General features: G+C 49.5%; 6 protein-coding genes across 6 annotated transcripts; 5 read left to right on the plus strand and 1 right to left on the minus strand.

Annotated features, from left to right (window-relative positions):
• Positions 1-340: 340 nt before the first annotated feature.
• On the plus strand, positions 341-2348 carry MAA_04015 (YTH domain protein; the record flags this gene model as incomplete). The annotated part of the gene is made up of 2 exons (XM_007822013.1): positions 341-1745; positions 1804-2348. 2 exons carry the CDS (start codon positions 341-343, stop codon positions 2346-2348), a joined length of 1950 nt encoding a protein of 649 aa, XP_007820204.1.
• A 1490-nt stretch (positions 2349-3838) lies between these two features.
• On the plus strand, positions 3839-4507 carry MAA_04014 (heat shock protein 30; the record flags this gene model as incomplete). Its single annotated transcript, XM_007822012.1, has 1 exon — positions 3839-4507. One exon carries the CDS (start codon positions 3839-3841, stop codon positions 4505-4507), a length of 669 nt encoding a protein of 222 aa, XP_007820203.1.
• Positions 4508-4963: 456 nt separating this feature from the next.
• Positions 4964-6119, plus strand: MAA_04013 (Nucleoporin Nup120/160; the record flags this gene model as incomplete). Its single annotated transcript, XM_007822011.2, has 3 exons — positions 4964-5050; positions 5107-5254; positions 5308-6119. 3 exons carry the CDS (start codon positions 4964-4966, stop codon positions 6117-6119), a joined length of 1047 nt encoding a protein of 348 aa, XP_007820202.2.
• Positions 6120-6590: 471 nt separating this feature from the next.
• MAA_11233 (uncharacterized protein) lies at positions 6591-10190 on the plus strand (the record flags this gene model as incomplete). The annotated part of the gene is made up of 3 exons (XM_011413213.1): positions 6591-7224; positions 7274-9307; positions 9361-10190. 3 exons carry the CDS (start codon positions 6591-6593, stop codon positions 10188-10190), a joined length of 3498 nt encoding a protein of 1165 aa, XP_011411515.1.
• Positions 10191-10522: 332 nt separating this feature from the next.
• Positions 10523-11572, minus strand: MAA_04012 (vacuolar protein sorting-associated protein 26; the record flags this gene model as incomplete). The annotated part of the gene is made up of 2 exons (XM_007822010.1): positions 10523-10674; positions 10741-11572. 2 exons carry the CDS (start codon positions 11570-11572, stop codon positions 10523-10525), a joined length of 984 nt encoding a protein of 327 aa, XP_007820201.1.
• Positions 11573-12233: 661 nt separating this feature from the next.
• On the plus strand, positions 12234-13315 carry MAA_04011 (uncharacterized protein; the record flags this gene model as incomplete). The annotated part of the gene is made up of 4 exons (XM_007822009.1): positions 12234-12279; positions 12547-12594; positions 12680-13113; positions 13265-13315. 4 exons carry the CDS (start codon positions 12234-12236, stop codon positions 13313-13315), a joined length of 579 nt encoding a protein of 192 aa, XP_007820200.1.
• Positions 13316-13405: the final 90 nt, after the last annotated feature.

The raw sequence follows: 13405 nt of genomic DNA on the forward strand, positions 1-13405 counted from the left end.
CGGAACAAGCATTTCGCGCTTCTTTTTGTTGAAACAAATCGCCTAGCCGCATCGGAAACGCGGCCATTATTTCAGCCCACTTCACGAAGAATCGCGGAGGTTCTGCAGTACTAATTAGCATCCGCATTTATTTTACGTTAAGCAATATTCGACTTCAGTTCAAACCGATAGACCGATAGACCGATAGACCTAGGATACGGCTTCGAGCACTCGTATGACCTAGTCATCGATAAAAACTCTGGCTGCGTTGACATCCTCGATCAGCTTTTGCAAAAGGCCAGAAGACCGAAGGCCAAAAAAATCGCAGTTTCAGCACTTGAATATCCGGAGCGAATATCAAATGCAAAGCGATTCGGTGAGCCGAACACAGGATGCTGGTCAGCTTGACGCTCCTCGCCAAACTCCAACATTTTTGTCCGCCAACTCGAACTCGAATTCCAACGAAGCTAGTGAATTACCGCCAGCTGCTGTGGAACAAGTCCAACACCAATATCCCTACCAACCTGGCCCCTTGCAGCAAACCCCAGCGCAAGCTACGATGGCATACCAACAACCGCAGGGCCACCAAGAGGCTTTCGACCTAGCTCCGATGAATAACACGTTGCTCGCCATTAATTACCGACCACAGTATTCAACTCAATTTCTTCAAGGCCATAGCCAACCATTTAACTCAACCACATCACCGCCCATGGCTCATCAAATGACCCCCATGCCACAGTATGGTGGTGCAGCCATTCCGATGCCAAATCAAGCATATTATGTCCAACAACAGCAGATCCCTCAATACTATTCAACTAGTCACCTATCTCAGGTCCAACACCCAATACCGCTGCAGGGACGCCAGGATATGGTTTACTATCACAACCAGATGTTGATGAGTCCTGCTCAAACGAGCTTCTACTATCCCCACAATGGCCAGTATTCAGGCCATCCACCAGCAATGCCTACAATGATATCGGGAGTATTTGTAGATGATGTTTCGAAATCTCAATCTCGCAGTCCTCCGCATCAGGCGAATGGAAATGCTGCTGCTAGAAGACCATACGACCAAGGTAGACCAACCGTGAATCAAAAGCAACTGGACAATCGGGAACTGACCCAAAAAACAGACGCGCCTTCAGCAACGCAGAATACAGTTCGGGGCCCTCCAAGAAAACCGCGACAGAGCGGCCACGCTCTTTGGATCGGTAACCTACCACCTCAGACAAACCTGATGGCTTTGGTTCATCACGTGTACCAAGTAACACCCGGAATGGAATCTTTATTTCTGATTTCCAAGAGCAATTGTGCCTTCGCCAATTTTAAAGATGAGCCTGCTTGCTCTACTGCACAGCAAAATCTACACGATTCCAAATTCCAGTCTGTCCGACTCGTCAGCCGATTACGAAAAAGTGCAGTCGAGGGTTCCACAGGTAGCACCGTGCCTACTGGTCCTGCTGTCAATTCGACGCCATCAAAAACACAGGGAGGCACTGACGTGGAGGGTGTAGATGGTGACTCGGAGGAAAAGAATCCTCCTACAGAGTCGGAACTTGTTTCCAAACCCGTTCTACCAGTGCCCAGGCGCGATAGTAAAGCTCACCAGTACGAGGACAAATTCTTCATCTTAAAGAGCTTGACAACGGAAGATTTGGATCTAAGTGTGCAAACCGGTATTTGGGCGACGCAATCACACAACGAGAACAACCTCAATGATGCGTTTCAGGCAAGTCGGCTGCCAAGTGAACTAGGACTTGATATATGTGGTTAATGTACTAACTGACTCGGTATAGGCCGCGGATAATGTTTATTTGATATTCTCAGCTAATAAATCAGGCGAGTATTTCGGATACGCACGTATGATTTCCGAAATCAACGAAGATCCTGCCGCCGCAATCAAGTTCGCACCAAAAGTTGCATCTACTGCCAATGTCGATCTTCCGATAGCGATTCCTACAGATGCCACTGAATATGCCCCCAGGGGCAAAATCATAGATGATTCCGCACGAGGCACAATATTCTGGGAGGCGGAACGGGACGATTCTGAAACCGAATCTGACATGGAGAGCGAAAGCACAAGTGACAACGCCAATGGTACAGAAGATGAAACAAAGGCATGGGGAAAGCCATTCAAGTTAGAATGGCTCTCCACCAGTCGCCTTCCCTTCTTCCGAACTAGGGGTTTGCGGAACCCTTGGAATTCAAACCGAGAGGTCAAGATCGCTAGAGACGGCACCGAGCTAGAGCCATCTGTTGGGCGAAGGTTAATTGGTCTGTTCAACCGCGTACAGAATCCAACCATTGTTGCAACTTCTGCACGTGCACAAATGAACTTTGCACCTGGATATCCGATGATGCGGCCATATTAATAGCAAATGAATCATCCGGGTGGGTTTTCAACCAGGACGGGTGTACTCTACTACGCAGTCAGGGCAGTCACTGGAAGTAAGAGGTGAGGCGAATTATGGAAGGGAATCTTGGAATGGAATCGAACCAGCGCGTCAGTCGGTGCTGGGGCTAGGGCGGGTTTGGGTAGATCAGAGAGGTGAATCATTAGGTCTGCGTACGGATAATGACGGTGATGATTATTTCTTTCATATTTCATGTGATGGGGGGTTAACGAATGTATATCCGGCAGATTGGTGAGGATTTGGGCGCGTCGAGCGTCTTTGGGGATCAAAGGCCATGTCCTCAATTATGAATGCATCAAAAAAATGCTGCTGAAGAAAACTGAATCGATGCCATGCTATCCCATACAAGCCTCAAGGATAACACATCACCGGGAGTTTTAAGCTCGTACAAGAGAAGATACTCCTGTATCCTCGTTAAATATCGATGAATCGCGAGAATTGCATCAAGAGATGAAGTTGGATACAACCGTGGCTTGTGAGTGGCGATGCGTTTTGATACGACATCTATGAACGAGATGTGGCTGGGCAACTGTCACACGGAGTTTACTCCGAGTCACGTCGCTGGTAGTGCAAGGTGCCAAGGAGAGCTATCGCGAATCACAGCACCCCAACGACGAGGTTATATTAGAGACTTGATTAAAGCACTTCGGCGCATAAAGTGATAAGATCGTTCTTGTCCCTATTTGGGACTACAATTACAGTTAATTTCGGTATGCTACATTTCTCTATCTTGCTATTGATCGCCTCGACAAGCACGCGAAGCTCTTCAGGTCGAATCCGTGACGGTGACGTCATTTCACTGTGGACGTTTATGTACGTACCTGGGTCATTGCTGTCTTAGTCAGCAACATGTGCAGGGGTCAGGTACAAGGCACCTCCACTGTGTTCGCGGCCACAATGGCACAAAAATCAGTGAGAGCTTAAGTTGATCTGGAAACCTGGATACTTAGCAGGTTCGTCAAGAAAAAGTTTTTTGGAGCGGCATATGAGCGAGTAGTACCGGGCGTCTTGATAGCAAATGATAAATTCAAAAGCTCGTTGTTGGTTGTGCGTTGAGAACATGGCCAGTCCGGAAAAGGCTCGACTTCTACTGGCTTCTCGAAGCTTCTAGGCGTCACTGTCATCATCTAGTGTCGTCGAACTCTGTAATCCAGTGCCAAAGCCACCTAACACGCAATGCAGCTGCTTCCTAATTGATTCTAGATACATCTAGTATATTCAACAGTGTTCGCAATTGTTTGTTGCCTGGTGCGCTATTTGTCAGTACACCTTTCTGCAGAGGTATAAAACAACAGCAATGAACCCGTACATAATGACTTTCTTTCTCATCAGAACACACAACAAGTTATCTTATGCAACCTTGCAATAGAACATCCTTTCGAAGAATCTCGCAAAAAGTGAAGCGATCTTCCTCTTTCAAACCCATTTCAACCACATCAACACACAAAATGGCATTCTTCCCACGAACCTTTTACAATAACCAAGATCGCTCCTTCACACCTCTGTTCCGTCTGCTCGACGACTTTGACAGCTACTCTCGTCAGCAGAACCCAAAGGCCAGTCGTCACTGCTCAGTCCGACAATGGCAGCCAAAGTTTGACGTCCGCGAGACCACGGATGCCTATGAGCTTCATGGTGAACTTCCTGGCGTGAGCAAGGACAATGTCAATATTGAGTTCTCTGAGCCTCAGACCTTGGTTGTTCGAGGCAAGGTCGAGAGATCCTATACCGCTGGCACTCCCCCAGCAGGCCAGGTTGAGGACACTGCAATGAGCGGCGCTCTCCCCAATGCCGCTGAGGAGCCTAAGAATACACGAAAGGCTACTGTTGAAGATGAGGAGGACGAAGAATGGTCCAACGCATCACACTCCCGCCCCGGAACGCCAACTACCACCACAGCGGAAATTGAAAAGCAGCCTGAGCCCGAGGAGAAGAAGGTCGCCGACAAAGCCAAGTACTGGCTCACAGAGCGCAGCGTTGGCGAGTTTTCTCGCAGCTTCAACTTTCCCAACCGTGTCGATCAGGACGGAGTGACTGCCAACTTCAAGGATGGCATTCTGTCCATTGTCGTGCCAAAGGCTAAGAAGCACGAATCCCGCCGCATCGCCATCAACTAAGGCAATACATGTATATCGGAAATGAATGATTTTGCAACTGCACTTCAGCTTTCTCACATGGTGGCGTTTGGTGGCATGGGTTTGGTTTCGCGCATGGTGGACAAAGGGATAACAAACAGCTTGCTTGTACTATAGCACTACTACAAATTAATGAAGACCTGACACAACAATCACTTGCCTTCATGTTTGTGAGATGGAATTATAATTTAGTAGAATCGAAAGTGGGTGAGTGGGTGACCGCAGAATTGTTGCCTCCCACTTTGATTGATCACGTGCCTTGGCGTCTAACAGGAGGAGTTGGTGCCTGACCTGCGACGCGTGTCAACGCGCTTGTCATATCAACACCATTACAAATCTTCACGGCCTGAAATTGTTTCTCACTTCTTCGCCCTCGACCCAAATTGCAACTTTTTACCGAGGATTGGTCGCTTTGTTGCAAATTTCATACAAGTCAAAATGGCTGACGAGTACGACGAGGCCCAAGCGGGTGACGATGGCGGCATGACAGGACCTGGAGCTCCCACGCCGCTCACAGCCTTGGAGGTAATTTGTCTCATTTTGTACGCGATTTAACGGGGGTATTGACCTTCAAACTCTAGGGAATTGCTGGGTTAACAAAACGCGACATTCAACTCGTCATGGATGGCGGATTTAATACGGTGGAGTCTGTGGCATATACGCCTCGCCGAATGCTGGAACAAATAAAAGGCATTTCGGAACAAAAAGCACAGAAGATTCTGGGAGAAGGTTCGTTTTTTTAATCACTTCTTGCGGGCCTTTGAAACTCATTCCCTTCCAAGCCTCCAAACTTGTTCCCATGGGGTTCACGACCGCCACCGAGATGCATCAGCGACGAAGCGAACTCATTTCCATCACGACGGGATCCAAGAACTTGGACACACTTCTCGCGGGCGGGATCGAGACTGGCTCAGTCACCGAGTTGTTTGGCGAATTCAGAACCGGAAAGAGTCAGATTTGCCACACGTTGGCTGTGACGTGTCAGCTGCCTTTTGACATGGGCGGTGGTGAGGGCAAGTGTCTGTATATTGACACCGAGGGAACCTTTCGACCAGTGCGACTCCTTGCCGTCGCCAACCGCTTTGGACTATCTGGAGAGGAGGTTTTAGACAACGTGGCCTATGCTCGTGCTTACAACTCTGACCATCAGCTTCAACTGCTGAATCAAGCTGCTGCCATGATGTGTGAGACCCGGTTCTCATTGCTCGTCGTTGACAGTGCAACTGCTCTGTATCGTACAGATTTCTGTGGTCGTGGAGAGCTATCCAACCGACAGACCCATTTGGCAAAGTTTATGCGTACGCTACAGAGATTGGCTGATGAGTTCGGAATTGCTGTGGTGATCACCAACCAGGTTGTCGCTCAGGTCGACGGTGGACCAAGTTCCATGTTCAACCCCGACCCAAAGAAGCCCATCGGTGGCAATATTATTGCCCACGCTAGCACGACTCGTATCAGCTTGAAGAAGGGACGCGGTGAGACAAGAATCGCCAAAATCTATGATAGTCCGTGTCTGCCTGAGAGCGATACGTTGTTTGCTATCAATGAGGATGGTATTGGCGACCCTGCTCCGAAGGATATGGAGAAGGATTAGGTATGAGGTTGGTAGAGTCTGATTGGGTTTGCATGATATAGGCGTTATATTGGTGTCTTTGTTGTACCTACATATTTATACTCATAGACAATACGAATCGTGATGTCACAGATATGAAGATACTTCAATGGAATCTACGACATACAAAATACTCACCAATGAATTGTTTAATAGATATACGAGATGATTTTTCCAAGTGTTCTTATTCACAGTTATACTTCAACAGTCTCGATGCTATTTATGGTAAATAGAATTCAGGCGGTATAGCTGCCTTTGTTGTGCTGTAGGGTATGGTGGTGGGGAGCTGATTTCTATTTTGGGTTAGCGTCGTCTCGACGTCAAGTTTCGATCTGAATTTCTGCCATCCAACGCGATCACCTCTCGCCAGCAACCGTCCCAACACTCACAAGAATCTGCTTCTCTCCCTCCACCCCTATTAACCAGGGACCGGGATTCCTTTATGGAGGCGAGATGGATTCTGGCGACATTCAGTATCTCTTCAAAGAGACCCGCTTGAACATCGAGCCTCCTGCGCCATCGTCGATTGTGAGCATCCGGGTGCCCTCGAAAAATGGCAACGGGCGCAGCCAACGACGCATTACCCACGAATCATTATCTGAGGACGAGACGACGTTTCGATTGAAAAATCTATCTATCAACTCATCAATTTATCATCGCAAATGGCACGATACGCCTCGCAGCTTCCTCTGGCGAGTTTTGGAGGACGGAGCTGTATTGAGCATTCGAGCCGCCGACGTTTGCAAAAAGGACAAGACTCCCGATGCGCCTCTTGTGCTAAACTTCAATTTTTCCGTGCCGATTCAATCCGGTTGTGTGGCATTCTCTGACCCGGAAGAACACGATGCGCTTTGCGTTTATGTGCTGGACCAGTCTTCGCAGCTGTACACTTTTACGCTGCGACCCGAGTTCTTCAGAAAGAGGACAGCCATCGATGCGGTTCTTTCAGAACTTTGCAAGGTTCAGTCGCCGGCAGGACTTGGCTTCAAGAGCCCACATAGGTTGGTGGCTGTGACGGCCAATACTTTACTCGTTACAGTGAGCGATGGTGGAATGATTCGCTTTGACAAGACAAAACATGATGACTGTGAGTTTGTCTTGAACCTTTGTCATTCTTTTTTTCTAACGAGGTGTAGCATCGTCTGGTCTTTGGAAGGAGTCATTCTTCAACGTTCAAGGCTGGGCTCAAAATCTACGAAGTTTGTTGCCATTCCAGGGGAATCATACGATCAAGCACGGAAAAGTCAATATGGAATACAGTGCTGCGACGTCCATCGAAGTGACGGATTTTGGGCTGGAGGGCTGTCTTTTTGCCATAACGATTTGTCTCGACCACCGAATTCGTATTTGGAATGTTAATGATGGTCAGATTCTTTTCACTGGCGACTTACTCAACGTGGAGCGTACGCCTCAACAGGTTGGAAAATGGTCCATCGACCCCTCTCAGTCAAATCTGGTTCAACTTGTTGGACACAACCAGGGACAACGAATTTGCGCCACGTACTCTCCCATCGGCGTGGGCGAATTTAAGTTTTGGAAGATTATCGCCAAGGACGCACACACCGTCATTGTAGAAGATCTCTTCCCAAAGACCACGCTAATACCATCTACGCCATCATCTTCCGATATCTGGACGCTGGCTGACTTCGTTCTTGTGTCACCTGCGGAAGGATCTATCAACCTGTGGACGCTGTGGAAGAACAACATGTCATACAGAGTCAAGCGGCTTGAGCTGGATAGAAAAAACATGGCGCAGTCGTGGGAGGAAAACTGGGATGGCGTGTACCCTGACGCTGGAACTATGCCAGTTCAAACGTCCGGGCCGTGCGACTCAACCGATGTGACAGAGAAATGGCTACAGTGCATTCTGCAACCAGGACGATTTACAAAGGCAACACTCGAAACAGCTTTGTCGATATACGAGCGCGGCCTGGGGACATCAAAGGATGGCAGCAACGGCAAGGGTCGTGGTCTTGCCGAGTCTATTTGCTCAGTCTTGGGTGCAACGGCTTCACTGGAGCGCGGCGCATCGGGGGCCATGGATTACGAGCAGTTTAGAGCATCTGGTGAAATTCAGTGGCGCAGATTCTACAGACTCATAGCCGAGCTGGATCGTCAGCGTGGAGAGGCTATTGGTTTGGCCTTTGATCCCGAGACTGACATGGCTTGGGTAATCTGCACCGATCTTGTCTCTGCCATCCGACTATGCAGTGATTTGGAGCGGCTTTATCACAATCTTGGCTCTCCTGATGAGGAGAACGCTAGCAAGGCGGCCCTGGTTAACGCCGCGCTGTCCTTTGTGGACGGTTTCTCAGACAATCATGTCCAGTTAGCTCAGGCTGCATTAAGACAAGAAATCTTTGACGAATCATCCAAAACCGATTTGGAGCGCATCCAGTACTTTTCTGACAAGGCTGGCTTCTGGAGGGGCATCACTGATGAGGACTGTGCACAGGTTGTCGATGTGCTCGGCGCTAATTTCGCCATTGTCGACGACGATTTGTATGCTCATGTTTTAGACCTGATGGCTGCTCCCTTGGAAGCGAGACGGCGGCATTTACGTTACCCCTTGACGGAATTTGGGCAGAAACTCGTTATGAAGGGCGTTCAAGATGCCATTGCGTTGCAATGGAATGTTTGCTTCAGCCAGGTAATTCTTCTTGTTCACATGGAGTTTGAATTTGACAATGAAGAGGACGCCTTGCACAACCGTGTCGATATTGGATCAGTATATCGGAAACTCATCAGCGCACTTAAGAGGCTGGGACTCTTGAAGTGGCTGGCACATACCGAGTTGTCAATCCCTCTGTCCCATGGCGACCGAGCGTCACAGTCCAAGAAGGTTGGCGACGACAGCACCCAGACAGTGACTGCTCTCGAGGCCAACCTCGGGCACCTTCTCGGCTTTGATAATCTCAGAAAGGAACCTCTCTCTAGCAGCCTCACGGATATCATAACAAACCTCTGTGCGCCAGACAGCGACATCGAAGTCTCTCCGGCACTTATCCAATGTGCACTCATCAAACAAGACCGAGCCGATTTGGCTCTTGAGCTTGTTCCGTTTAGCGACCAAAACCCATTCTCTGTCTATGTGCTGGGCCGAGTTCAATTGGCACTCAACGATTTTGAGTCAGCAGCAATCAGTTTTAGAAGGGCAGCCATTGGAATGGGTAAGTCTACCTTCTGGCGTTATGATAGCGTCAATATTGACTGACAGTTTTAGGCACTAAAACAGTCCCTAGCGACAGACACAGCTGCGGGCTCTTGGGAGATACGGAGTGGAATCTCCTCAACAACGGCCAGGCAATGTATTATTCCCACATTGTTGCGCAATACGAAGCACAAAAGGCGTATTCATACGTGGTCGACTTTGCTAGGCTGGCGATGCAATTCCTGGATGCTGTCAAGGATAGTTCATCTGCGAAGGTTGAGATGCTCAGTCGTCTATTCAATGCTGCTTTGGTCACATCACAATTTGAGCTCGCTCACACAAGCCTGCTCTCCATCAAAGACGATGCCTTGAAGCACTCGAGCCTGCGAAAGCTTGTGGACAAGATGTGCGAAACATGTCACAGCATGGAACTGGTATCGTTGCCTTTCCCCGGCCTACAACAAGAAGTAGATGACATACTAGCCGACCGGTGTCGAAATTCGACCGATGTAGTGCAGGGATTCCCGTATCATCAAGTGTTGTACTCATGGCGTATCAAGCGCAATAATTACCGCGGAGCTGCATCAGTTCTCCTCGACCACATTCAGAAACTAAAACTGGCCGGCGAGGGGGATAAGATTACGGGCGACGATGTTTTGGATACTCCGGTGACACGCCAGTACTTGCTTCTTATTAATGCCCTCAGCTGTGTTGAACCACAGCAAGCGTGGATATTCGACGAGGGAGCACCAGCGCTCCACCAAAATGGAGATGGTGCCAGCAAACGAAAGGTGGTGTCGCTGGCAGATATTCGCAAACAATACCAGAATGAGCTTGACAGAATTGCGGCGATCCAGAACAACCAATTTGGTTTCGAGGCGGGCGATGTAATGGAGTTATAAACGGTATGCTAGTGTGTGAATTGAGACGGCAGAGGCATGTGTAAATTATTTTTTGGCAGAAATTTTCACGATCTAGATACCTTGGGACGAAATGGTACGTGAGGCATTATGAGGAAGGTTAATAAAGAGAAAATAACCACGTTCGAATATCTGTCTTTAATTTTCAGGATGGTGGCCCACCCATTGGCTTTGCCAGCCGACAGGAAGAATATCGCCTCCTTCAATAACTACCCCTAACGCCGAGCCCTATGCTAGAAGAACACTTGGGAATTATAAACATGTGACAAAAGCAAAGGGGGCCCCTTGGTGCATGGTCCTCGGTCTTGGACCCCCTATCCTTGGGCAGCAGCAGCTTGAGCGGCGGCTAATTTGGCTTCGTTGGGAGCCGGGAGAGGCTGCAGACCGCCGCCGGTGTTCTCGGCGAGGCCGTCGGGAGCTTGGCGGTACAAAATGATTTCGGATTGCTTGAAGTACCGACGGGCATCTAGACATGTCAGCGACACTGTGACTGTGCTGGGCTATACGCGCCACAGAAAAAGGAGTAACTCACCCTCATCAATCAGGACCAAACTGAGGTAATATCTCGTCGAGAACTTCTTATTCACATCCCGAAACGTAGGCGTCAAGTCGAAACCTCCCAAGAACAGCCTAATAGGAATGGTCTCCCCTCTCGACGGCGAACCGTCCATGATCTCAAACCTCACCAGCGTCTCGCTCTCGTTGTACTGATTCGGCGCGGCGCCCGTCGTTTCTCTTCGGATAATGGACAGCTCCATGTGCTTAATCTTCAGCCGGACCAACAAAAAGTAGATGCGGCCGACAATGACATCCTTGAGGTGGTATTTGCTCTTGCTGTACTCGAACTCAATGTGAAGACAGTCCTCGATGCCGACGTCCATCTTAATGCTGCTATTCATCTCGGGCGGAATGCGGTAGCTGTAGACCCAAATGTCCTTTTCACGAATGACGTCGGCCATGCGGCGGGACACGGTGACGCGCACAAAGTACCGCAGCTTGACGTTGATGCCGTTGTACGACTCGTACTGCTTCTCGACGTTTTTGAAGTTGAAGTCGAAGGTCTGCGGGTGTTGCAGCTCACCGGGGGCGGCGAGTTCTTGGTTCAGCGAGAGGAATTCGTAGTGGTTGCCACGGTCAAAGAACATTTCAATGGTGCCGATGAATTGCACCTTGATGCCCGTGTGTTCGAGGCGCTTGCCATCCTTGGGGCGGACGGTGACGGCACCCTTGACGGATTCGCCGTCCATGTAGAGGGGAGCCTTTTCGCGGCGGTTCTTGTCCAGTTTGACGTCGACCATGGAGCGGTCGTCGGCATCCTCGAGGACGACGTCGATGTCGACGGGGGTGGAGAAGAAGTACGACATTATGGGGAAAAGAGGACGTACACGGCGCCTTGGGAGTGTTGACGGAGGCGGGATGGCACACGAGGAGTCCGCAAGGAGTCCGCGAGGAACAGATGGGCGCCGGTGGAGGTGAACTGGTGATGTCGTGGTGATTCGTGAAGGTGTGTCAACGACGCTGACGTACTGTTTGGGACGAATGGGGGATCCGGAGCTCCCCACCGAAGCTCGGATGTTCGAGACGGAACCGATCGATGAGCTGTCTCGCTCGCCCAAAGTTGAAAATTACGTGATGCGTGGACTGAAATAACTTCAATTCTATCATCTACATTTGAAAGTAAGACAGTGGAAAACCACCATGATTTTATTTTGACTTTTATTGGATTGACCTGTTGACGCGGAATGGTTACAAGTCAAAACAACCTGGATATCTATCAACCAAACATCAACCAAAGTGGGCCCTGGAGCATCGGAGGAGTCACGTGTAAGATCACGTAGCTCGTTTCGCCCCCCACCACCTGCTCTCACGGCTCAATCTCGGCCACCCGCAATTTCTGTGCTCACGTGAAGCGAGCCCTAGAACTTTTCCCGCCCACACGATTTCGCCAACAATTTGTCGTGACCGCAGCCGACGACCTACGACAACCTCCTCACCTCCCGACATCCCCAACTCACAACCGGCAGGATGAAGTACATTCATTCTCAGGAGATCCTTGAAATCCCCGAGGGGGGTACGTACCAATTTCTTACTTTGATCGATTCCGAAAAAAAAAAGAGTCCAAATTGTCCGCCGTATTTTCGAAGTTGGAAATTTTTATGCCCGCCAGTCCGACGATGCAACGAAACAGATTAAATTGAAAGACAAAGAGAGAAATGGCATTTGGAAATCCGACACCGAACGACTGGCAGTGGTATCGAAATTTCCGACGACGAATTCACGGCGCAATTTGGACCGAACAGCAAATTTATTTCCTAACACGACACTAACACACCTATAGTCAAGGTTGCCATCAAGACGAGAATCGTGACCGTCGAGGGTCCCCGAGGTACGACACACTAACAGCGACATGGCTTTCTGAAAAACAAAAGCCACTCAATCAGCCAAGGACCTTTTCTGACATGCACGAACAGGCAAGCTCGTCAAGGACCTCGGCCACTTGGCCGTCAACTTCGGCCACCCCAAGAAGAACACCATCTCGATCGAGATCCACCACGGCAACCGTAAGAATGTCGCCACGCTGCGTACCGTCCGATCGATCATCCAGAACATGGTTATCGGTGTCACCAAAGGTTTTAAGTATAAAATGAGATACGTATATGCTCATTTTCCCATCAACGTCAACCTGGATAAGAGCAACGACACCGGGCTATGGGAAGTCGAAATCCGAAACTTCATCGGCGAGAAGATTGTCCGCCGAGTCGTCATGCAGGAGGGCGTCGACGTCGAGCTGTCCAAGAACCAGAAGGATGAGCTCGTCCTGACTGGCAACTCTCTGGAGCGCGTTTCGCAGAGCGCTGCCGACATCCAGCAGATCTGCAAGGTCCGCAACAAGGATATCCGAAAGGTGGGTTTTTCGTCACTGCTGTTTTTTCCTACCTCATCAGCGGGGTGTGAAGAAGGGAGGCAGCCGGATTGTTGACTAGCCATTGTGACAATCTGCGCCTGCAACCACCCGTAACATGTTGAGGACTGATTTGCTAACGCTTGGGTTGCAGTTCTTGGACGGTCTGTACGTTTCCGAAAAGGGCAACGTCGTTGAGGAGTAAGATTGGGAGGGGCACGGACACGGAATTCTTGTTTCTTTTGCGTTTCTGGGTCTCAGGAGTGGCGACGGTTTAACCATTTGCATGTCACGT

Source organism: Metarhizium robertsii, assembly GCF_000187425.2.
Source record: "Metarhizium robertsii ARSEF 23 chromosome Unknown MAA_Scf_5, whole genome shotgun sequence".
Taxonomy (NCBI): Eukaryota; Fungi; Ascomycota; class Sordariomycetes; order Hypocreales; family Clavicipitaceae; genus Metarhizium; species Metarhizium robertsii.